Source organism: Scatophagus argus, chromosome 22 (assembly GCF_020382885.2).
Source record: "Scatophagus argus isolate fScaArg1 chromosome 22, fScaArg1.pri, whole genome shotgun sequence".
NCBI classification, from domain to species: Eukaryota; Metazoa; Chordata; class Actinopteri; family Scatophagidae; genus Scatophagus; species Scatophagus argus.
The window spans coordinates 11676037-11700823 of NC_058514.1; the positions used below are offsets into that span (position 1 = coordinate 11676037).

Here is a 24787-nt window from a genome sequence, read left to right on the forward strand (position 1 = left end):
AAGGACAGGACGATGATCTGTCATTCTCTTGTGCGTGGATGTGCATGTAAGAGAGAGAGAGAGACAGAAAGTGATTGTATGAGAGAGATGACAGGCTGAGATAAGGTGTACACAAACGTGCAGACAATTACAGCCGTTCAGAGCTACAGGCGGGCTGACCATTTCATTTTGCTGCTTTCATGAGTGTTTGTGTGAACATCTATGGCCTCTAGTCTCGGGCCAGTAAATGTGTATTGGCAGCTCAAGAAGGTAGGCAGTATGCAAGACACAGCACTGCACATGGTCAGGTTGATGGTAAACAATAAAAGGGAAATTTGGTATGCAATAAAATCTAGCGCAGAGGGCTGGGAATCTAAATTTAGAGTTCTAAACAAAGAAAGAGTTTGACCTGGTGATGGCGTTGGACAAAATCTGATGGGATCTTCAAAGAGATTATGAATCATCCTGAGGGAGACATGAATATGTGTAACATATTTAACGACAAACTACATGGCAGTTGATGAGACATTAAAAAGAAATATCATGGCGGTGCTAGTTTGAAAGTATCATAGTCAAGAGGATTAATCATCTGGGAGCCAAAAATGTCTGTATCCAATTTCATGGAAACCCAAACATTATCGATATTCCAGAAAAAAATTTCTTCAACCTCGTGGTAGCGCTGGATGATCAACTGACTTCTCATCCCTGGAGCCAGCATGGCAAATAATGTGTCATTAAACTAACTCAAATAACGTTTCAGCAACTTGCAAACAGCCGCATCTTAATGTACTCACTCTGCTCTACTATAAGCTACTGATATCACACACCCTTATCACAGCCAAACACAGTTTTTTTCCAATTATAACAGCTTTTAAAGACAGTCTTGTTGAGATCCAGTCACCAACAGTCCAAACAAATCACTCACCCACTGGGCGCCAAGTTGGGTAATGGACTGTGGGGACATGGTGGGCATAAAAACACAGTTCATTTTCTTTCTTTCCCTTTCTGTGACTGTACAGTAAATGCATTTTTTTTTTCCTTTAGCTGACAGATATGTTTTAGAAGAGAGATGCTTTCATTTTAATGATGCAGACAGAAGGTGACGAAGAAAGAGGAGAGGGACAGATGTAAAAAAGCTGGTTACCTGTATGCATGACCAAAAAAAAAAATGCTTCCCTTGTCTCTAGTTTTTTACCCCAATTATGGAAATCATGTTGCTCTTATACATGATGAAAAAAATCTGGTCACCGCACAAAGACTGCAACCTGTCTTATGTGAATGTTTGGACAATTCATTGTGAACCCTGGTCAAGACATTTTAAATATAAGGAAACATCTTTTACATCTTCCACACCTTTAACTGGTTTATTTATGGTATTGTCTGCATAAAGCCCCAGCCACAGCAAAGATTCACTACGAGACAAGCTGAACCTTGCACACACTTGCAATGTGCCCTTCTGTAACACTCTGAAAAGCTGCCCGGTTACACCAATGCAACTAGAGGACACAGTGTATCGTTTCCACAGCAACGACTCTCTTTACATCTGTTCTAACTGCCAGCTTTTCAGGGCTTTTTGTCACTGGATATGCTTATCTTAAAATATGATTTAGCATAATGATAATGAGCTACTACAGTTGCATTTACGGTATTGATGAAAGAGCAAAAACATAAAAAGATGCGTGTGTACAGTAGCATGTGTGTGGCCTTACAAGACCCCTAACGTGATCAACACTACTTCTCTCTCTGCTGACAAGCTTTTCATAAGACTGCACATTTCTTTTCTTTATGCCATTCTTATTGCATGAATGTCTCCATCCATCTTTCCTGTGCCTGATTTTCCAGCCTCAGTCTTTATCCTAACCCCCCCCCCTCCAACAGCTGTTACCGCCTCCATCTCCACTGACCTGCATGTAAGATAGTTTAGCTAATATGATATTGCTTAACAGAAAGAAGGATGACGAGGAGAAAAGTATGTATGAATTCCATTTAAAAAAATTTAGGAAGGTGGGGGTCTTAAGGTCGATGTTGCTCTTGAACATTAGCTACATTTATATGCACACCAATAAGGCTTGTGAGACAGATGATACAAACAAATATACAAACATGCTATCAAGCATCACACACCAGCTGGCAGATTACTCCTCCAGTGTGTCTCTGAGCGAGTGCATTTGTGTATGTGTGTGTGTGTGTGTGTGTGTGTGTGTGTGTAGGAAGTAGACTGAGTGACAGCCCAAGGTGACAGTGGGGGGCCCTTGGGGAAACCAGAACAGGACATGGCGTATGGTTTGGTCTGGCCACCGTCTGCTAGACGTCGGTCCTCAGACCCCTGTTCACACTCGAGGTAGACCCCAACTCTAGCCGTGGAAACAGATGGTTGCCTTGACAATGAGGAGGCATACACTGATTGGCTGGTGCTCATCGGGAAGGGCTGGAGGAGCTCAGATAGGGAGCAGCCAGAGAGGGAGCCGTTGACCATTTAAATCTTGTTTGTTTTACGTGAATTAAAGGGTGTTTCAAAATAGTGATCTTGGTTTTGGCTCATGTTTTCAGCCTCTACATTTGAGCTTTAGGAGTACCTGTCAAACTGCACCTGATTTGATATATTTATTAAAATAAGAGAAGAAAAGAAAGAAAACCTACCAAATATTATTCTTGCTAGGTCATTAATTAAAACTTTCCAAGTAAAGAGTTGAAATAACAGAATGAAAAACAACATCCTTCATGTCCTGTGGCTGTTAATAAAAATGACTTTGAAAAATTAAAGGCTACAATTGTGTGTCTTATGAATAATGTCAACACTTCCATCATCATGCCACAGACTGACACATCTGGTTGTAATCGAACCAAAATAGGGTCAAAGTCATTTTCATGTTGGACCCCCATGTATCAAAACTACCACAGAAATATAATAAGTTCAGATCCCTGGGCAGAAAATTACATTTCTGAAAGTTAAGTCCCGGACTGAAAAAATACATTTAAGAGACTCGGCTGTAAAAAGCATATCTGCAAAATTAACATAAAAGGCAGGTTTTCATCTGCTGGTTTTAAAACTGAGAGCCCTCTGGGGTGTGCTGGTGGAATAATGGACTTTTTAAACTTTTTGACTTCACCTCCCACTCTGGACATGGCAGGGAAGACGCAGACACACTGGCTGTGCCTGGACAGCACCCAGCCGCTACATACTTAGTGCAGCAGGTGCGAGCACTGTCAGCCGTCTATACCTGTAAAACAGGTCAAGGCGCAGTCCAGCAGATGGCTGTAATGCAACATTTACAGAAGCCAATCACCATAAAACCCAACAGTAGAAGAAGATGGGACAAAGTCGGATGTTTGCGTGCGTGATATTTTAGGAACAAGTAATGTTTTTTTTGTGACCAAACACAAGTCATCATAGGATTCTTGCGATTGGTTCACTTGCTCCAGGTGAAATGCTAGTATGTCCTGAGTTGGTAAAAATATACATGAATCAAACCCTGCTTCAATTCACAAGCGACCACACAGATGAAATGTTCATGAACATTTCATGTATAGACTGCATTGTCTGAAAGGGTTTAAAAAGATTAAATACCGAGGCTTTGACTGTTTTCACTGCTGATGTTAATAATACATTACGGTTTGAGTATGAACAGGACATGTTTAAATCAACAACCCAATACTGAGCAGAGATGACAGTTCAATTTAAATTCATTGAAATGGCAGATATGGGATCGTTTTAACAAGTTAAATTAGTCAAGTTAGCCAGAGGCACCGTCAAATTTAGCATAGTACAAGACTAATTGGCTGCTGAAGAGATGGGGGTAACACTGAGGTCAACTTAGCAGAATTTTCTCTGATGAAATGCATGTGTGTGTGGGACTGTATGTATGTGTAACTATGAGGGATATGTGAAAAGACAAATTTCAGTTGCTGTGAGCACACTGACAATCTTCTGTCTTGTGCTTATCCATTTATTTTATGTCCAGCTATAGAACCTCATGCAAATTCTTGGTGAAATATGATGATTTAGAGTTTAAGATATAATCGTGCTTAAAAGCTCTTTTGTGGATCACGTGGCTGGGCACTCATAAACAATAACAGTGACGAACACTGGGCCATTTGGACAAGACTAATGTGCCATTTTCCAGTGTGTTAGTTCATGTGGTTCAGCCATGTTTTTTGACCGTGTCAGAGCTAGTTGTGGCCACGGTTTGGAGCCTGTTTGATGTGTAAATGGGAGGTGTAAAGGCTGTGTGCTGTTATCTTGTTGATGCTGCTGTAAACACACACAAACGCATCAATACTTGTCCATTTAGCGTGGCTTAAAGGTCATGGCAGGACTGTAAAATGGCCATCTTCACTCATTTACCCCTGAAACTGTCACTCACAGTCTGCAAAAGTAACACATTGTTCCAGCGTGGGTTTTTAGTCCTGAACGTCAACACCTTTAATTACATCAATTATACACACACATAAATGTTGCTCTTACAGCTCCCAGCCTTTAAATGGTTCATCCAAAAAAAATTCTAACATTTTAGTGCTTTTGAAGATCGACAAGAAAAATCAGGCTAGCAACAAAAACACACTCCTACATAGGACATAATTCAAGTCATTCTGGTTTTGTCAACACAAACATTAGACATACCTGCCATTGACTGATCTCTCTCCACTCTACCTTTCATCCATGCTTGGTCCTTTGGAGGAGCAGTGCTGCCAATTAGAGCAGCAGCTCATTAGAGAAGCTGCTTCAGTGGCTGAGACAGCCAAAATAGCCCGTTCACTTTTTGGTAAAAGAGAGGCATGGCAGTTAAGCTCTAAAAACAGAGCTAAATGCTAATTAACTGTTTTAAAATATAAGAAAAAAAAGCTTTCAAAAGTCTTTGCACAGGTAATTGCAGGAAAATCATATCCGCTGTGGTTTATGAATGGGTAGGGCAAAGCACACTTTTAAAGTGTTCACCGAACTTCTCAAGCGTGTAGTGGTTTTAAAACCTTCCATCTAGGAGTTTGTTTTGCACCGCGATGCAATTAAACCGCTTTAAATATTTTACACAAAGTGGTCTAAAACATGGGGACACCAGCATGACACCAGCTCCACAGGAAATACTGGATGTATAAGGTGCTTAAAAGGCATTGAGCAAATGTAATTGCACACTGCAACTGCAGACTCTTTTCTCCAGTCTCTGGACCCCCACCTTCAGGCCCTCAGTTAAGTGTAATAGTGCCTAGTGGATGTGAGAGGGTTTGAGACGAGGTCAGAGCAAGGATCACCAACTAATTACGGTGCTGAGGCACTCAGCCTCCGTCAGATTGTTTAGAAAGCATTAGGGGGGAAACATGGGCTTCCCTGGTGCATTGCACGTAATTAGTTTGGAGCCAAGGTCACAAACAAACACAAGCACAGGGACAAACAACACCCGTACACAGACAAAAGCTTACACAAAGACACACACTCTATTCTTTCTCTGCTCTCGAGGTCTGTATTCTCTCCGTCTTGCTCTCTCAGGGGCAACAAGGCACAGCGTCTATTAATTTCCTAAATGAATAGCCTAACCAATTGATAGTTATTTATGGATGTTCACATTTTATGCGCAACACATGCTCCTATTAATTACCTTTAGTGTAGAGGTAGGTCATATATTGAGTTTGACAATATTACATATATTCTTAATGTTTTAAGCAAAGAAAACAAATAGAAATCATCTATTAAAATACAGGCCTCTTTCATTGCTCCTCACTAAAACTTCACTTTGTCTACGAGATGTAGGGTGTCTCTTTGAGCCCTTAAACACTAATTTCCATACGCAATGAGCATATTGCTTAATCAATACATTTAAAGTTAAATTCTCTCAAGGGTTACTTTCGATTACGGTCACTGACCCGACTGGGCACACTTAGCTGATGCTTTTTTAAATGTGCCAGAACACAATGACAAGTGTAGTTGTGCTAAAACGTTGTCACAGAGATAAGGAAGAAACACCCAGGCCATAACTATTATAAACAAACAATAAGTGAACAGCAAGTCAAAATGTACTAAAATGTGGCTATATTGTTTTATGAAATTTTCCACCTTTCCAGACAATGCAAACAGCATATAGAAAAGCAGAAACTGCTCTATTGCCAAAGAACTTATGCCTCAATGCAACAGGAGAAATACGGTAAAAACATATTTTAGGATGGTAAGTAGCACTGCTACTGTTGACAGCAAATCTATCACTAGCCCAGGCAGACACGTTTCAAATTGACAGATGGCTCAACCATGACCACTGAGAGCGAGGTCGATTAAGAGGGCTGGTGGGCAAAAGGGTTTTGGAGGAAATGATGAAACAAAATGAAGTTTGGTGCTGCAGTCTGTATGCAATTATCTGGTCTCCAGACACTCAGGCCGGCTTTAGAATATGCAAGACAATCACATTTCTTAAACCCACACAGAGAAGCTGTTTCATATCTAATACTTTCACTGTGAGAGAGGTCCTGCAGGCTTTACAAGAGACTTGAATGTCAGACCACCTAAATACTGTAATATTCAACACTGCGCATAAAACTGATTTTCTGCAGTGGCTGTGTCATGCACACCACTGTGCATTAAAAACTCTTCACAATGGAAAAGCACAGATGTCTCATACTAGATGATGATTACATTTATGGTGTAAAATATGTGGCTTTGCCAATCCAGATGACTTTGATATTGCAGACACAGTACGTGCGCCTGCATGCATTACCCTGCGGTCAAGCAACATGATCAACAAATTCTCACAAGTCAATTCTGTCTCTATTCAGCTATGTGACGGAGTTCAGCTAACATGTTTATAGAGTAAATATGAACTGCACTGATCCGAACCCAGTTTTCTCCAAATTTTAGATGAAAGATAAGTGGACACAGGGATCACACACATGAGCCAAGTTCAAAAATGATTAGATTTTTTTTATTTCCATTGTTTAAATAAGTCTTCTTCTAACCCTTATAACACAATTAAAAATAAAAAAAGGCATACCGATTATTTAATCCTACTTGTGCACATACACTCTCAGCCTCTTTAAAACAGGGCAATTTATCTACTTACTGTGTTCCTTGCTGTGTGAACTCCAGAAGTGTGTCCAACACTATCCCTTGGAAATACAGAAAAGTAAAACTACACTAACTAAACTAAAGCCCTAATTAGAAAGAAACCAGTAATTTATATTAACATTGGATTAAGACTGAGTTCCTGTCATGTTAAACAGTTACTAGTGCTGCTAATACCAGTGCACACCTCAGTGTCCAGCTGTTCACAGCTTTCAGCAACACTCAGCTCACTGTTTCAGATCATCAATCTATCTATATGGTTGGGAGATCTCAACCTTGGGTTATCATCCATCCCACCTCATGTAAGACTGCAGAGGCCATAGGCTGCACTGCTGACTATACACTTCCTGTCTGGCGCAAACAGGTAAACAAGAGAAGTGAAAAGAGTTGAGCAAGCCAAAGAGACTCCGATAAAATACCACCCAAACACTGAAGTTGTATTTGTCATCTAACTTAAATGATGCCCACACGGTCCTGAACAACAGGCAGATGGTTGCTAACTATAGTGACAATAATTTCAAACTAACTATTAAGGCTTACTGCTATGAATTTTGTCCAGGGGGGCATTTTCTCTCGAACGCTGGTCAGAATAGCTCCATTCAGCTTCATTCATTCCACTATAATTAGACACGGGAACCCCAGACAGGCTAAAAAGACTATATTGTTTTTTCCCTGCCAAAAATAACACAACAACAGTGGTTGTTAACGGAGCAGAAGTCATTGACTTGTTCTAAAATGACTGCTACAATGTGCCACGCAGCACAACAACTTGATGCTCTGTGTATTTCAAGATGTTGCACAGTCTAATCGGTGTTAAAGACATTTATTGAATCGCGGCAAAGTCGGCATAGATATGTTAGATTGTTTAGAAATGATCCATTTAACTAACTGTATTACCTTACAGATACAGAAGGTGGAGAAGAGGTCAGACATAAAGATAAGATAATGTTACTCGCGTTGACAATTTGTTGTGTTAAAAAGTCTGGATCTTAATACAAAAGAAATAAGCTTGTAAAGAGCATGCAAGAGAGTAAAGGAAACTAAGGAGGGAGACAGTGGAAGAGTGAGCATTTGCAGTATGTTGGTATAAAGCATAAAAACATGAGTGGGTGTTTCTATCAGAGTTTAGTCTGAGACAACCTACATCTTTTCCACACACTCACACATGTACGTACACACATACTTACCTGGATGCCGTCCAGCAGTTTGCTCATGCACCAGAAGCTGTCTGCCTCAATGTTCCTCAGAGCCTCTTCCTGGAGACTGGACACGTCAAAGTTTTCCACTTCCTCCTCTAGAGAAGAGAAAGGAGAACAGAGAGAGAGAGAAAGATGCGATAAATAAGCAGTGCAGAGACAGCGAGACAGGTGAGACAAAATTGGAGGGTAAGTTTAAAAAAAAGGTGGAAATGGATAGAAAGAAAGATACAGAAAGTGATTCAGGTTTACAGACACAGCAGGGGTTCTGTTAAAGTCTACCACTCAGACAAGGGAACAAGAAAGTCATAGGTGCAGAAGGAGGATAAATTCAACGGGGAGAGTTAAGGGTGTTAAGGGTGCTATGAGAGAGGCATAAGGGAAGGAACAAAGACGCCCACAAACCGGAGCACAGTAACGAAGGAGGGACGAAGCAATGGAGGCCATGTGGCAGCTGAATGAGTGGGAAGAAAATATAAAAGACAACTAATAGAGTAGACAAGTGATCATCATCTTTTAAAAACTGTAGTTCAACCTTTTTCAACGGCTACTTTGAACATTTAGAAAATGTCACACAGTCTCCACGCACATAGCATAATACATGTTTTTTATACTGCAGACATCACGGGCATATTTTCTAGGAAAGCAAAAGAAATTATGCAAATTCTGTTCCATCTTTGAACTTGCTGAAATTAAAATACCACTCGGAATCATGTCACTAAATCTTAAAGAGGTGCCTTTATACTGTCTAATGTACTCTGTGATCTTATTTATATTGCATTTATGTGATTTTATACTCATCTATATTTATACTTCTATTGCAACTTCTTTTAGGATTTTTATGATTTCATTTGCATTTGACCGTTAATGCCATCTGTAAACCACTACAATGGAAATTATTTAGAGTGAAGCAAAGAGGGCTGACAGTCTGCAAATAAACACAGCAGAATTACATCTGGACATATCCTAAAAGGCACTGCAGACAGCACGGAGGAAACAATTTGAAAGCAGTGAGCACACTGAGTTCCCAGTCATCTCCAGCGGGTGACTTCAACGATGGGTGTCATCAGATGTCATTAACGGCAGCAGCCTGTGACGGACTGCAGGGGCTTTGACGGGCTTCTGACAAGCCTCTGACAGCCAGTAGAGAGGAGATGGGACAAGACTGATTAACAATGATCTACAGAGGAAAAGAAAAGGGAGAGCGGTGGCCAGGGAGGAACATTGAAAACGAACATGTAAGTGTTTGTGTGTGTGTGTGTGTGTGTGTGTGTGTGTGTGTGTGTGTTTATTACTAAACATCCGTTGAGTTTGGAGGATGTATTTCTGTGAGTTTGTGCGTTCATACACACATACATATCCAGGACCTGGCGGCTCTAGTTGGTATCCTTGGCAACCCCAGTGGAATGTTGTCAAGGTTGTAATGAGCATGCTCAGTCTGACAGACAGACAGACAGACAGACAGACAAGGAGCTGGCAGGGGGCCAGGACTACCAAGCCATTAACAACTAGGCTGTATGAGTGTAGGTGTGTGTGTGTGTGTGTGTGTGTGTGTGAGTGTGTGAGTGTGTGCACGCACTCATTCAACATCTTGCCATTCGGGCACTCTCATCATTGTCTTGTCTGTTTGAAGCCAGGTGAGGAAGTTTCTTCGTGCCTGTGAGACCTTCCATCCTATCACATGCGGACAGATCAAAGTGTCCAGACAGCACAAAAATCTAATTTTTCTCACACAGCAACCAGATTTTTAATACCAGATATGGAAGTGGTCAGGAGCTGGATTATGATGAGATGTCACTATAGCCCATTCTTACCACAAGCAAAATATAACACAGCCGCAGGCCCCACATAAAAGCCATCATTAGTGCAAACATACAGATCTAATCTTATAAAATCCAATTTCTGGAGTAACATCTAAAGAACATCGACTTGCATTGACATGTATACACATACCCGGAGGGGTCATCCACTGAAATATATCAGTCAGGGAGGGCTAATGGGATAAAAACTCACACCATTTCTCCTCAGAGGCCATAAGCAGAAGTCATCTGCAATCAACTAAAGCTAAATGTGGTGTTGGAGCAGCTGTTCTAATAGTGCAGAGACAAAAGAAGCCACCATCTGACCCATTTGAAGTCAGTATTTAATTTGATAGCTCCTCTATAGTGCAACAGAAGACAATGACAACACATGAATACAGCCCTCTCTCTAAGGATGCAGCAGCTCTGGGCACCAGCGATGCCATTAAATTTGTAGTAGAAAAGATTAATTGTAAACAGGCTGACTGGCAATTTGCGTGGTGTCGTTGCTGATTAACAAGGTGCTGAAAGCGTCATCGCTCCAGCGTCCTCTGAGACCCCTAGTATCCCAAAGTCTCAAATCAGCCTTTGTTGTGGGCCTTTGCTGTCGAGCTCAGTTGCAAGCCTAGACCTTGACTCGGGAGCAGATTAGAAGGGACGGCTTCCAGGAGTCCAATGGTCATGCTGGTCATTGGGCAAAGCTCATCACGATAACAAGGACACACAAGTAGAAGGGGCTAAGGGGCCATGTGGTGGGACTGTTTGCACTCGACGTTGCTGGTTCGAGAGGCAACAGTGCCCCCTGTGATCGAACTAAGACCAACATCAATTAGCAGTTTTACATGAGCAAATGCTTAACAACAGTCAAAGTGCAGGTCATTAGTCATTTTCATGGCCAGGTAGTACAAATAGCTCTTTCTGTTCATTGTTGGAAGGAGAAAAAAAATCAAAGCTGTGTGGTGAAAGTCTAACTATTCAACGCCCTGCAGCTGGATTTAGTTTTCGTGAACCGCTTGATCCACCTTCAAACCTTTGTGTTTTGGGAAAAACAAAAAAAAGGCACCATTAGGCCATCCTGAATGCCTCAACAGACCCCGTGTCTCAGTCGACCTGCCTTCAAAAGAAGAAATTGCTAATTACTTTCACTTGATCCATGCCTCAGTAGAAAAAACTCTCTTGGTGATTACTTTTTGGAGCACTGCCTCCACACTAAGGACCAGCTGACAATACATGTCTGGGACATGATCCGTGTCTCAGTAGAAATGCTTCACAAATAAGAACCAAGGGAATTTCTGGAAGTTCAAGCTTCAGTGAGCCTCACACCAGGAACAGTGTCTCAGTGGCATTAGTGCTGTCTATGTCAAGAAAACAATATTTTTGCCAGATCACATTCTCGGGTTCTTCAGAGGTGGAGAAAGCAGGTCAGCATACTAGTTTGACACGACCAACTGCCTAAGACACACACAAACTCTTATGTCTGTATGCAAACGGGCCACTGAAGATGAGCAGTTTGTAATCAAATTGGCAGTAGAGCACAGCACACACAGACCACAGAGTTGGTGGCTCAGCCAAGGAGCATCACATGTGTGTAAACTACAAAACACACACAACAAATGAGAATCATCATGTAACTCATGAAGGAAAAAGCAACTCCAAATATTTCACATCTCCTATCAAACCATCTGATATCTCGTCTCTCCTCCATTGGCCACCCTGTCTCTCCAAGCTGCTCACCTCCCTCCTCCTCCCCCCTCTTCCTCACCTCTATTCCTACTGGTCACAAAGCCAGTTTCCTGCCAGGTCCCAGGGTTTATTTCCTGTTTGTCCTGGGGGACAACTTGTCCGGAGAGACCCAACTGCTTGGGCACTGCCAGCTGTGAGCACTTGGCACCGCTTGGCATGGCGGGTAGTTGGGTTACACCTCCAGAGACCGAGTGCGAGCGCCTACATACACAAAAGTGTGCATACATGGGAGTACACACACACACAAACACTTATACCAGTGCTGCCATCTGCCCTCTACAACTATGGGCCACAAGGTAATGTGATGTAAGATGATAAACGAGCTAGTTTAGCCTGATGTAATCATAAAGTGTGTGTGTGTGTCTGTGTGTGTGGGCAAAGTGGAAGAGTATCTTTGCACAGCAACTGGCAATAAAGAAACAGTCCCGTTTGACAACCCTCTGTTGGTTCAGAATAATCACAGGCAAACCTGAGTTGCAGAAACAAGAAAGGGAGGGAAGGAGAGAGAGAGAGAGAGAAAAAAACACTATTGTTTTTAACAAGATTTCATCGTCCAAAGCCCATAAGATCAGACAGAGTGCGGGCAGTCATTACTTATAATTTACAGCAGTAGTTCAGGTTAAATCTAATGAATCTGATGACTTGCAATTTGGGTGCTGAATCCAAACATGTCACAATCCAGTTTCCACCTTCAGAATGACACCCAAGTGGCACAGCCGAAGGCTCGACACTTTAAAATGAGACAAGTTAGCTCCTGGTGAGACATGCAATACTTCCACCTATCCGCACCTCTGACACCACCCCCATCCCAAAGCCGCCACCACCACCACCCCATCCTGACCCCCATCCCACCTCTCACTTCTTCCCAGAAAAAAACTGATTTCCCCACTGTGGCACGTTAGTGTGATAACACCATTGTTAATGAGAGTTGAATATTTTTCCAGAAAGGTGGCAGTCATACCGCTGGATAATTAAGATGTGAGTCAACCTGGCAAACCTGGTGTCACCAACACATTGGGAGCATGCACAAATGCAGAGGATAACAAGAGATGAGAGCACTACGAGAGCAGCCTTATAGCTGTGTGAGAAACAAGATATGAAGGTAAGAAAATAGACAGTTGGAGATGAAGGAAGGTGGAGGTAAGAAGTGTATGTGTGTGACACAGAAAGAACAGGTGGAAGTGATAAGAGTGGAGGTGAAAGTAAGGCTAATTGTTTTTTGTTTTTTTTTGCTGAACCATATTTGAGAGAATAATCTCATCTTTCTCTTGAAACAAACCCTTAAATCTTTGGGCTCATGAGACTGAAAAAGCATCTAATGTCTTTATTTTATAATTCTTAGAAGTTACCCAGCTTTTACCTCAAAATACACTACCAAGCGTACTCATTGAAAGAGCTGAACTTCAGCCTCACCAGTGATAAGAAACGCTTCAGGCCATAAAATTTACACAATCACTCCAACAATGTTCTCATCTACTACTATCTGCTCTACAAGCCATGTGTCCATACATCAAACAGCAGGCCCCACAGCTGTTGGCAAGATAATGTAAGTCCTTGACATCAAATGGAATACAGCTATTAATACCATATCTGCCAATGTGCAGACACATAATGATCCACTTGCCCCGAGCTAAGATGGTGTCTTGTATGAGGAAGCTTAAAAGTGTTTAATGTTGAGTAAGGCCACCGCATCGCATTAACTGCCACTGCTGCTGCCAATATCTCTGTTCCCGCTGCATCCCTCCTCTTCACCGCCCGTCACAGCAGCCTGTGGGATGTTTGAACAGCACAGATGTGTGTGAAACGTGTGACTCAACATGTGCTCAGCTGGCAACATATTCTACAATCGTGTAACCATGGCAATGCCAAAGACACACGACATTGCCCAGGATAAGGTTTGTGTTTTCCCATACAGCTTTCTAATTCCAGCAACAACAGCACAAATCTAAGCTGGGTCAACAGGATGATTCCTGACAGATCTTATCATTTATACCCACTGCGAGGGAGCACACATGAGGAACGATCTGAAAAACACTTTTTGCTCAGAGGGTAGGTTGTGGAAATGTCAGAACATGCAGTCGAAAAGTAGGTAAATAAAACACATAACCAACCAGACTGAAAATAAATCAAAAGAAAAGAAAGTTCATTTGCAACTTTATACTACTGTGATCTTCTATGCTGGTTGATCGGTTACAATTTACACATGAAGTGGAACATTGGCTGCAAACCACGTGCTGTGCAAAGGACTGTAACTTAACCATTTTTCAAACAACATTAATGTAAATGACCGCGTGAGAACCGAACATTCTTTTTAGTCCTTTGTTCAGGCCATGTAGAATCATGTCCTTCTACCTCTATAAGCAGTGTGTAGTGTATGTGTAAGTGAAGAACTCAAACACATATTCACTGGCACTTCTGATAGGCTGCTTCCCGTGGACACATAAAAACATGTTTGCATCACATAAGATGTCTGGTCCACTCAAGGCATAGCAAATGTGCCGAATGTGCAAGACACATTTGGGAGCTGAAGGAAAGTTTCCTGCGACATAAGTGAAGGATCAATCCATTAAGTCATTAGTGTGTAATCTGCAGCTTAGTTAGGAGAAAAAAAACATTAGGCGAACAGTAATAACAGGCATTATGGAACGGCAGCAGGCACAAACACAAAGTCAGTCGACATGCGGGGGGGGGACCTCATGACGTAATCCTGCGTGTAAACGGATATTTGTGGAAACATCTGAGGCTGCAGAGTGTGTGTGTGAACACATATACAGGTGTCCATACCCTCTTTGTGTGAGTGCTACTGTGTCAAACACGCCTACATGAAATGTGCATGTGCCTGCGTGAGTCTTTGTGTGTGACGTGCATGCATGTGAACAAAGTCATGATGCAACCCAAAACAGCACACACACCATCGTCGCAGCAGAGCGGTAAGACGACTGTTTCAATTGCCTCCAATTGCATCAGGTCAAGCGGAACGCGTCTCGCTGGTGACAGAATGATAAAACAGGGGTTTTTTTTATTTTATTTTTTTTTATTTTACCCCAAATCAAACAGCTGACAGAGAGAAGGAGAAATAGACTAGGAGAGATCAGAAGCTTCTCTGTGAGGAGAGCTTCAATTTATGGCTTTTTATAGTCAAGTAATTAACTTAATCTAAAAATATTCAATAACCCCTGCGATTATTCACAGAAGATAAATCATTTTTTGACAGAACTATTTCTCTGGATCATTTCAGAGCTCTATTGCTTTTTATCAGGAGCGATGAGAGAATTTCTGGTAATATGGGGAAATAAGATCAGGCCGGATGCAGATGAAAGCACAGCTATTGATTTTCAGCTTTATATATCCTGTTGTCAAGCACCGATGACGCTCTGCGCGAACTGAACGGTCACTTCCACACCGCAGGCCAAAACATGCGAGGCTCGAAACACACTGGAGAATTAAATACAAAAATGTAAAACAGTGTCAAATGGAAGAGATTCTCCATTTGACACTGTTTTACATTTTTGTAATCACATTTCCTGACTCTTTGTGCTGAACTCTGTACGAAAGGGAAAAAAATACTGTGTGTCCTGTTCTCTGCAATATATATATATATATATATATATATATATATATATATAAAGGAAACCAAATTATTTTGAGGACTTTTAGGAAACAACTATATATCCAGCAAAAATTTTAAATTGATAAAATGTTTCACCTCTTATATTTTAGTAATGTAGTTCGGTTTAGTTAAGGCCCGTCATTAGCGACCTACACGTCAACACAATGCCCAGTTATTCACAAGACAAAATTTCACCTGACACCTAGATATGCATTTAACATAAAGATAGAAAATATAAACAAACTAAACAGAATACAAAACAAACAGGGTAATATTCATAAAACCAAAACACAAAAATACTTTAACATTAACATTTAAAAAATAAATAAATCCATCCAATACATCTGCTACATTATAGGTGTCGCAGGCTAAAGATTTTGTCATACAAAATCAATTATTCTATTATGAACATTTCTAAACCTCTTTTTAAACTTGTTTTAAAAACTCTTAAATTCTCAAATGAAATGCTCATTCTCCCTATGCTAGCATGTAGTATGTTCAAGCACCTGCAAATACTCTGGTGCCTGGCCATTACAGACTTTATACACAACTTGCTACAAAATACTAAACCCAATCACAATGTTTAATCACTTTAAATCATATACTGCATTTTATACTTGAGCAGGCCCTTTAACTTTAATGGAACCACAACTAGCATGTTATTTTGTAAAGTCTATAAGTCAGCCATGGTGATAGAAATTACTTGCATTTTTTTGTATGATAAACTTGCCCTCCTATTTGTATGTGCTTTTTCATCTACATATTAGCACACTCACATTTCCTTTGTTTCTTAAGACTTTACCCAATATTTATAAATATTTGCATATTTAAAAACATTTCAAAAATATATTAAATGTTTTCAAAACATCCATTCAAATATTTTACATAGACATGAGATATCTGACACATTTCTGAATGATACAATTTGCAGATATCCAGATGATCCATCTACTTACGTAAAAATGGAACACTGGTGGGCAAATCTATTGTTAGAGGACACATTAAAACACCCAAACAACCAGATAGACATAATGAATACAATCCATCTCCTCATTAACAAGGTTTACTCTTATTATAATCCACTGGCCTTAAAAATGCATGAGAGTGGTAGTCAAGGTGGTGTCACAGAAACAAAACGTTAAATGTGCATGAAACCGGTGATTAGAAAACACTGAGAAACTGGAGAAAGAAGTAGAAAATGAATGTAAAGTGGCAACCATCAAAAGTCTAGAAGGAAAGAAGGTGTATTTCACATATTTAAGTGGAATGAAACAAAGACATTTATAGAGAGAAGGGTGGCAGTAGACACAGACTGAGGGTCAAAACCACATAGCTGATTCAATTTCTGCCAGTCCAAATGCTATTACTTAACCCCAGAAACATGGTGATTGCGTTCTAAACCAAATAGAGGAGTGGAGATCAAGACAAAGCTCAAGCCAGGAGAGAGACAAAGAGAGGCAGCGTCAAAGAAAATTGAAGAACAAATCTCAAACTGTCTGGCAGAAAATAATGCCCACGCAGAGTCAATAAGCTTGCCGAATGATTAAAGAAGGAGAAATTAGAGAACGCAAAAGAAGATAAGGAACAAAGTAGAAAAGACAGTGTTCCTGTTGGATGTCAGCAGCTGTGCTCGGGCAATCACTAAGCAGCTCATTAGAGCTAATAACAGCCGTTAATCAGGGGGAGACTTAGAATAGAAGGCTCGACCGACGGAGACCAGACCATGGGGAGAAAGCAGCCGATATTAGTTAACCGCCTACTGGCTGAGATCCACTCCACAGATTGCTCAATCTAAAGACGGACAAACAGGCAGATGGGCGGACACAAAGACGGAGAAAAGACTATGAATAAACAGGAAAAGCCCCCCCCAAAAAATGGAAATGGAAATAGAAACTAACCTCAGCGGCTAAAAGAATTCAAGTCTTCCAATAGTGAAGCAGCCATAGAGCTATGTAGTCACATTAACAGCATTAACAGTGTATCAACAAAGCATCAAACATGGAGACTCATATCAATTATACAGCATTAGCAACATAAGCATAAGAGTGAATAAAAAACAACGACGACTCCTACGTTACAGACACCAAAACTGGCACTTTCTCGCAATGACCACACACATCGAGCCAAGCGTTATTATGGCCATTCGGCACACAGTCATCCCCTGACACCAGGATGCAACTGAAATACAAATGAGCGTGGCATAGCGCAGCATGGCTGGGTACACTGTGTCACAGCTTAAGCTCCGTGTCAGTAGACAAACAACAGATCAAAGAAGAAATTTGGGGGAAAATGCCTAGAAGAGCATAAGAATACACAAGATAATGTTGAAAGGACCAAAAATGAATTCCTAATGTCAAGCAAACTGTTGCTTACTGTAAGATACACTGCCAACCTGAACACAGAAGTCAGGCAGAATGTGACAATGGCCTTTCAATTTCAAAAACCTTCAGTCTAAAATGACTAAACTTAACTTTCTGTTTCCACCCTGCACAATGAGACTCAGCTCTTCCCTTTATCTGCTTTGAAATACTGTGTGTTTGTGTACTGTAGGTCTATCTGCAGTGTTACACACCATCCCATACTTAAGAGTATCACGAGTGCATGCACCTGTCACAGTGGCCCCTGCTGCACCTTAACTTTCATGAACAGACCTGCAGCAGAGCCCTCATTGTTCTGAGGAGTTGTGCAAAATGTGCTTCTCCATCATGACAGAGCATCTCTAAGACTCCACCTGTAGTACATTAGCAGCATTTAAGCTGTCCGTCACGGCTACCCACCCATCAGGCTCTGACATTAAAGTCAGCAGCCTTCATTTTCAGCAAAGCATACCAGAAGAGGGGGAGCCATGCATTTTTCACCAGTATGTGGAAAATGAATCATACATGAAGAGGAGAGAGCAGAGAGACACATGATCAGAAAGTTTTTAAGTGCCAGTTAGAGAGAAATATTACACACATTTCTACTTTGTTACTAATTTCAGCGTGAAAATGAAAACAGCTAATCTATTGCTCACATGCACACACAACATACACGTGTTCACCAACAGACAAAGGTTCATGCGTACACAAACACACAGTGACACATTTGTGTCCACACAGTTGTGCACACACAGAGATTAAACAAACTCTGGGGTGCCAGTTTGTAAATGAGGCCCGAAGAGAAGTCACTCAGCCATTTTCATTTTGTTTCCCCTGCACAGTGAAGTTCAGATTACTTCCATCATTTCATCACAGAAAATACATATTTTGAATTGTATGTTCTGTCTGATCAAATAGACATTGCTTTCCTCTGCCAAAGCACTCCTTGTCAGGCTTATTGTAATGCACAGCAATGCATTATACCTGCATCTTTTCACATGTGCAGTAAACAAATGATGAAACAAATTTATAAAAGTGAATTACTGTAATGCTGGAAACAAAGTGTAACTGTCCAGCTCTGTATCTGAAACAAATTTTCTAACCCTGCTGTGTAAAAAAAAAAAAAAAAAGCACTTGAACAAAGTGGCATCCATCATCTGTGAATCAATGGATGTCCTGGTGCAACGCAGGTTTGCGCAGTAAAATCAAAAAGTTTGTAGTCTCCTTCATGCTACATACTGTGCATAGAACATATATAAAGGTAGTTAAATGTAGAATATAGCAGAGTAGAAGAGGATAAAAATAAATAAAATCGAGCAATTTATACAGTCATGCATACATGTATACACATATTTGTGCCTGGGTGTCTGTAAACAGCAGCAACAAGATGGTGATGATAATATGGTCATCTTCATCATGTTAAAAGTCTGACATACAACGTTCAAAGAATCTTGGTTGATTACGGTCACGAAAATTAAATAGCGGTGGCAACTGAAGCATATGTTGACAACATATAAGCAGCATCACAGGGACGTGTCCCCTTTTCCCATTACAAATGTAACAGAAAAGACGTGTCTAGAGATCTGAGGACTCTTGATGCTTCAAAAGACTGAATAAAAGGCACGCAGACACACACCATACAGGCCTATCAGGACCTCGGCCATTCAGGCATATTTCTCTTTTGCTCCTCATCCTTTCTAATTGTCACTTATGGTTCTCATTGGTTGGATGACTTATTTGTCCTTTAACCAGTTTGTTCTTCACTGAGTGATAGAGGATGAGTTGCATAAATATCCAAGACTTTTCTTTTCGATGCTCTTGCTTTCGTAATTCACTATTCTATTCTAATTTTAAGAGCACTTTTGTTGCTGCTCTTCACTTGTTTTTTTCTTTTTAAATGTCAAAATCATACAGATGAGTGTTTCTTTTTCAAGAATCTGCATTTGAGTGTACAGACAATGGCACAGTCAATTTCATTTTATTTCACAAGCTAATGGAATCAACTTTGCTTGAACAACAACTGATAAAACCTGCTAGAGGTATTTGTCATTTAAGCATGCAGTACTGGCAGCCAGAAGATGACAGGCACTGCACTCTAATTTGTTAAATTTAATGTTGCAAAAACTGTTCATTGAACAAGTGTTGACCCTGCACACTGTAAGTCATCAGTGAAAATCAGGTCAAAGTAAACCTTGTGTTACATCCATTGGTTTTAATCTTGCATTTGCTGTAACACGCTGATAATTCTTAGCAGGCACGTGCTTATTTATGCATCCAGTAGATATGGAGCATCATTAGCATTCATTTGCAGTAGCATCACTCTCCTTTTAGCGCCGCTTTTTTTCCTCCACCAGCTGCTGAGTAAAACATTTAGCTCTGTAGCTGAATATTACACTGCGTTTGCCAGCAACTGCATAACCTTATGGAGCTGATGTGGCTCATCGAAGATGCTAGCAAAGCAACAGTTGTCATGCACAGTGTGCAGTTTGACAGTACACAAAGTAAGTAGAGTGGAAATGTCAGACAGATCTGACCACTGTGTTCAACAAAATATCTTTAAACATCACGGTTAAAGCTGAAAGTGACAACACTGCAGGAATGGGTGATAATTCTTTGTGATAGACCTTTCATATTAAACTGTACATAGTGAACATAAAATATGATTTAAAGCAGCCTCAAGGTTCAGTTTTTGGAGTTTATTATACAGCATATTTTGTTGTATTCTTTTTACAAAGCTGAAATACAAAAATCGATCAATTAGTGTCACAGAGTGCCTACAGCTGACAACCCAAATTTAGACAAACTGGTGTTCTGAGTCGTACATTTGAAACTCTTGGTTGGATATTTAATCAGACAAATAAATTCCACGTCCATTGGAAGCATTGCTTTCACACAGTGCTGAACGCTCTCCATGCAGAGCAAATTGCTGAATTCTTCATGAAATCCTAGCAACAGAGAAGCTGTTGCTAGCCACTTTCTGCCTGCGATGACAAGTACGGCTTCACAGTGGAGGATTGCGATCAGTTACCCCCGGCCATTCATCGCTTAGCTGATAGGAGGAAGGAACGTCTGACTCAGCCGCTTCCTGACAGCATGGGGGCACTTTCTAAGTTTGTCATTTTTCCCTTTTTTTTTGAAAATCTTATTTTCCTTCTTCAGTTATTTGTCTCTCTGTCACATTCCCTGTCCTTACTCTTTCTTATTCTTAAGCCTGTGGGGAAACACTGTTGTTAAATTCTGTTCCTCTGTCTGTCTCCATTTTAGCTGTAGTTCTCTTTCACTCATGTTTGTCAAATCCTTACCTCTTTGAGTTCTGCTTCCTATACACAGCATCTGCCTCATCTCTCTAACTTTCTCCCTTTTTCTCATCTTTCTTCAGAGTGGATCCATACTTAGACACTGGCATGCAGATTACATTATGGATCCAAGGGAAGATCAATGGGCGCTCCACATTAAGGGAGGACTGGCCCGAATCCATGGCCCGTCATGGCCCATCCTGGCCTCAATTAGATGACTTCTATTGTGGGCTAATGGGAGAAGAGTTACACCGTGGATGATAGGGAGAAGACAAAAACAGAGTAATGTCTCACAGTTGGAGATCAAGAACGATAGACTCTCTAAATCAATCTCTCCGTTAACATAAGGGAGGCCTCCTAGATTGCTTAACAGTCCAAGCAGATACAAAACAACTCTAGTGGTATTTTCTCATGCACGGCATCAGAAGAGTTTATCAATAATCTCCCAATTGGAACTTTTCAATTTGGATTAACAGTCAGGTGTTAATGAAAGTTGCTGTCAGGAGAAAAAAAAAAGGGTGAGGATGGAGTGGTTCAGACTCTGCGTTGCATCATCAAAAGGTAAATGAAGTGTATGGCAGCCAAACAAGCACTGTGATGCCAGACCAAGGCTGCTTTTTGTGACTCAGAAAAAGGAGCCAGAGAAACAGAGCAAGAGAGTAAAAGAAAAAACAAAGAGACACAAACAAAGTGACAGTTTAAGAGTAGCAGAACAAAATGAAGACAAGTAAACTAACGCAAGCAAACCAACATATTTAGGCACATCTTGTGAGCAGCACAGTGTGTGTATGATTTTGTTTTTTTCTCCCCTGCCTTATCCCTACCTGCTTCTAGGGAGGCAGCCTATAAAAACTACCATGTGGAGAAGGAAAGCAAAAGAAAGAGTAGAGGAAAATAAACAAAGCACTCAAAGACAACTTGTGTCAAAAAGGAAAGAAAATCCACCACATTGTGAGAATTGGGTAGTTTGGTGTGTTTTGTTTTCCTTGTGCATCTCTCCTCCTATCCTTCCTTACTTACTTACTCCTGTCCTGCATGTTTGGTTGTCTACCTGTCTGAGCCTATCCGGAGCGGAGTTGGGCGGGCCCTGTCAATCTTCCAGTCATCTTCTCTCTTGCACACCCGTTCTGCATTACCTGCCAATCAACCTAACTACCTCTCGCAACTATTTAAAGACCGGACTTCCCTCTCCACCTTTGCCGGATTGTACGGTCACTCCAAGCAGTATACACATCAGGGTTAATTCTGTTTTGCGTTACATGTTTTTGGCTTCAGGCTCACTGCCCTGTCGTTGCCTTTGTTTCTTTCTCAGTTCGCTCTTTGTTTGAGTCCACTTATTTGGGGTCGTTATTTCTTGGTATACTTAACGCATATATACAATGTGTTCATCATAATGTTCATCGAAACTTTCTATTTTCACTGCAGCAAGACCAGTCCTTCCAACACAGATTTCAACAATCAAGGCAACACACTTGGCATTGGTAAATAAACTCACATGATCCCTGTTATGATCATCTTTGACAGATGCAGAGTTCATTCATGTCAATGATGACCAAAGATGCTTTAGTGACCAGGGGACGCGTAATATTTAACTCACAATGAGACCACAATGGCTATATCGCTTTTGGTGCTCTAGGTGTGAATGTGATTTGGTGTCCCCAGGTTACATCCTTTTGCTCCTGCACTGAAAAAAATAACATCATTCCAGAATGAAAATTTTGCAGCTGTCTGTTTCATCCTGTTATTGTAATGCACACTGAATAAAGCTGCCCAACTCGAGGACTCTTATTTGACTGAGGAGTCTCCGACTGTCTTGGGGCGAGCAGAGATGTGATTTTATTTTATCACATGACCACTTTTGGGTCCTCGCTAATTCAAAAACATCACTGGCTGAGACAGAGACTGTACAAAACATGAAGCAGAGAATTGACTTTGAGGGTAGATTAAAGCAGCTGCAAACATGTCAAAAACACATCTGACAACTGAATATGAAAAAAAAAACTGAGAAACAAAACTTGATGAGCACAAGTGTGAATAAAAAACTAAAATCTGCTGACGTCTCAGTTTCCAAAGACGCCCTAGCACAGGGTCCAATCTACCTTGTAACTTAATTTAGCTCTGCAGGACATGAGCCCATGCTGACCTTTTCTAATGCAGGCTTTCTTACCTACTGTGCTCCTCATTTAGTTTTACAGCTTTAAGGGCCACTGATTTGGCCAAAATACCATAATGTAAACTATCAAGGCCCATTCCCAACAACAGCCATTAAACAGACATTTTGCAGATGGGACTTTGTGTGAAATAGAAATGCTTGGGCCATTCCAGCCCTAAAGTTGTCTAAATATACACAGCATAATGCAGATACAAAAACACATGTATGTACCTCTATTCTTACAGCTGAACCAGCCAGTCAATAACAGACATGATCACATGTGGAAGTAGTTGGTGGTTAACTATTTAAATGGGTATTTGCTGAAGTTGCCATTGATCGTATTTTTTATATGTAATGTGAAAGAGGTCACTCACAAAGTTTTATGGTCCTCAAATTTGCTTCATAGTTCTTACTACTTCATAGTTTTAATGACAATCTTTTGGCATCAGGATACAATTGAGCGATCATATTCTTCACTACAAATATTTCTCCTATTCTAAAAAAATAAAAAAGACCAGAAGCAGAAGAACAGTTACAAAAAACTGAATTATAAATTATTAAATTCATATTCACTTTAAATTGCACTGGGAAGTCTCTAAGGCGTGGGTCTATGTTTCTTAAGATGTCTGTGCTTTCATCAAATAGACTCATGTCTTCCGGGTTTCAGAGATCAGTGACCTCATTCAGAGAAGGAAAGAGGACAAGTTCAGATTTCTTACCTACAAACGGCATCAAATGTTACTATTTTCATACTTGTTTGTATATATAGTGTTTAGCCCACATGTCTACATTACCCATGGGGTGTATGTGTAACAGTATTTATTTGTAACAATTCTTAAAGAAATGAATACTTACTTCCTGCTTTCATCATGAACTCATGCACTCACATACAAAGGAGGAAGGGGAAAGAGGGGAGCAGAGGGTGGGGACGGTGGGGGGGGGGGGTACAACGCAATAGAAGAAAGAGAAGTAGATGGCAAGAGAAGAGAGACATCCTGAGAGAGCAAGAGAGCACGACAACATGAGAGACTTTATCTCACACTTGCTTCCCCTCTACAAAGAAGCAGAATTAGGTCCATGAAAGAGCCAAACCTCTGTCTGCTTTGGCTCTCTCTCTCTGCATCAGAAAACAAGAGCACCTAACAACAACAACACAGCACATCAACCCATCATGTAGGATGCCAGCCGGGCACGTTTGAAGGTTCGTTGGCTTTGTATGTTGTTCAAGGCTCATCAGTGCAAGGAGATGCAAAAGAACAAAGCGGCGGGGTGGCGCCTTGAAGATCTGACAAGAGTGAGACAGAGAAAGCCAAGAAGGAGAAACAAATGTGGAGAAGGGTAAAGGATAAAGAAGGAAAGGCGAAAATGACAAAGTGATAGGGTTAGAGGAAACAAGACACAGAAGAACGTGATGATGAGGGAAGAGAGTGGAAAAACTGAAGGACAACAGAATCTAAAAGAAGAAAAGAAAGTCGAGAGTGCAGAGAGTCTTTGCTGGTCCAAGATGCTGGGCAACATGCAAACACGCTCCTTTTAATGACTCCTCACCACAGCTATACGGTTTATTTCAATTAATTCCAAAATGCTACAAAATGTTTTGTATCTGTAAGACC

At 40.8% G+C, this 24787-nt stretch overlaps 1 protein-coding gene across 5 annotated transcripts in view; it reads right to left on the minus strand.

The window, feature by feature from the left end:
- tbc1d22a (TBC1 domain family, member 22a) overlaps positions 1 to 24787 on the minus strand; it is a 105635-nt gene that overhangs the window by 45355 nt on the left and 35493 nt on the right. For all 5 annotated transcript variants that reach the window (XM_046379796.1, XM_046379799.1, XM_046379798.1 and 2 more), the window contains one exon: positions 8209 to 8315. In XM_046379796.1, coding sequence (XP_046235752.1) covers positions 8209 to 8315 — 107 coding nt within the window. The remainder of the gene's footprint in view (positions 1 to 8208; positions 8316 to 24787) is intronic.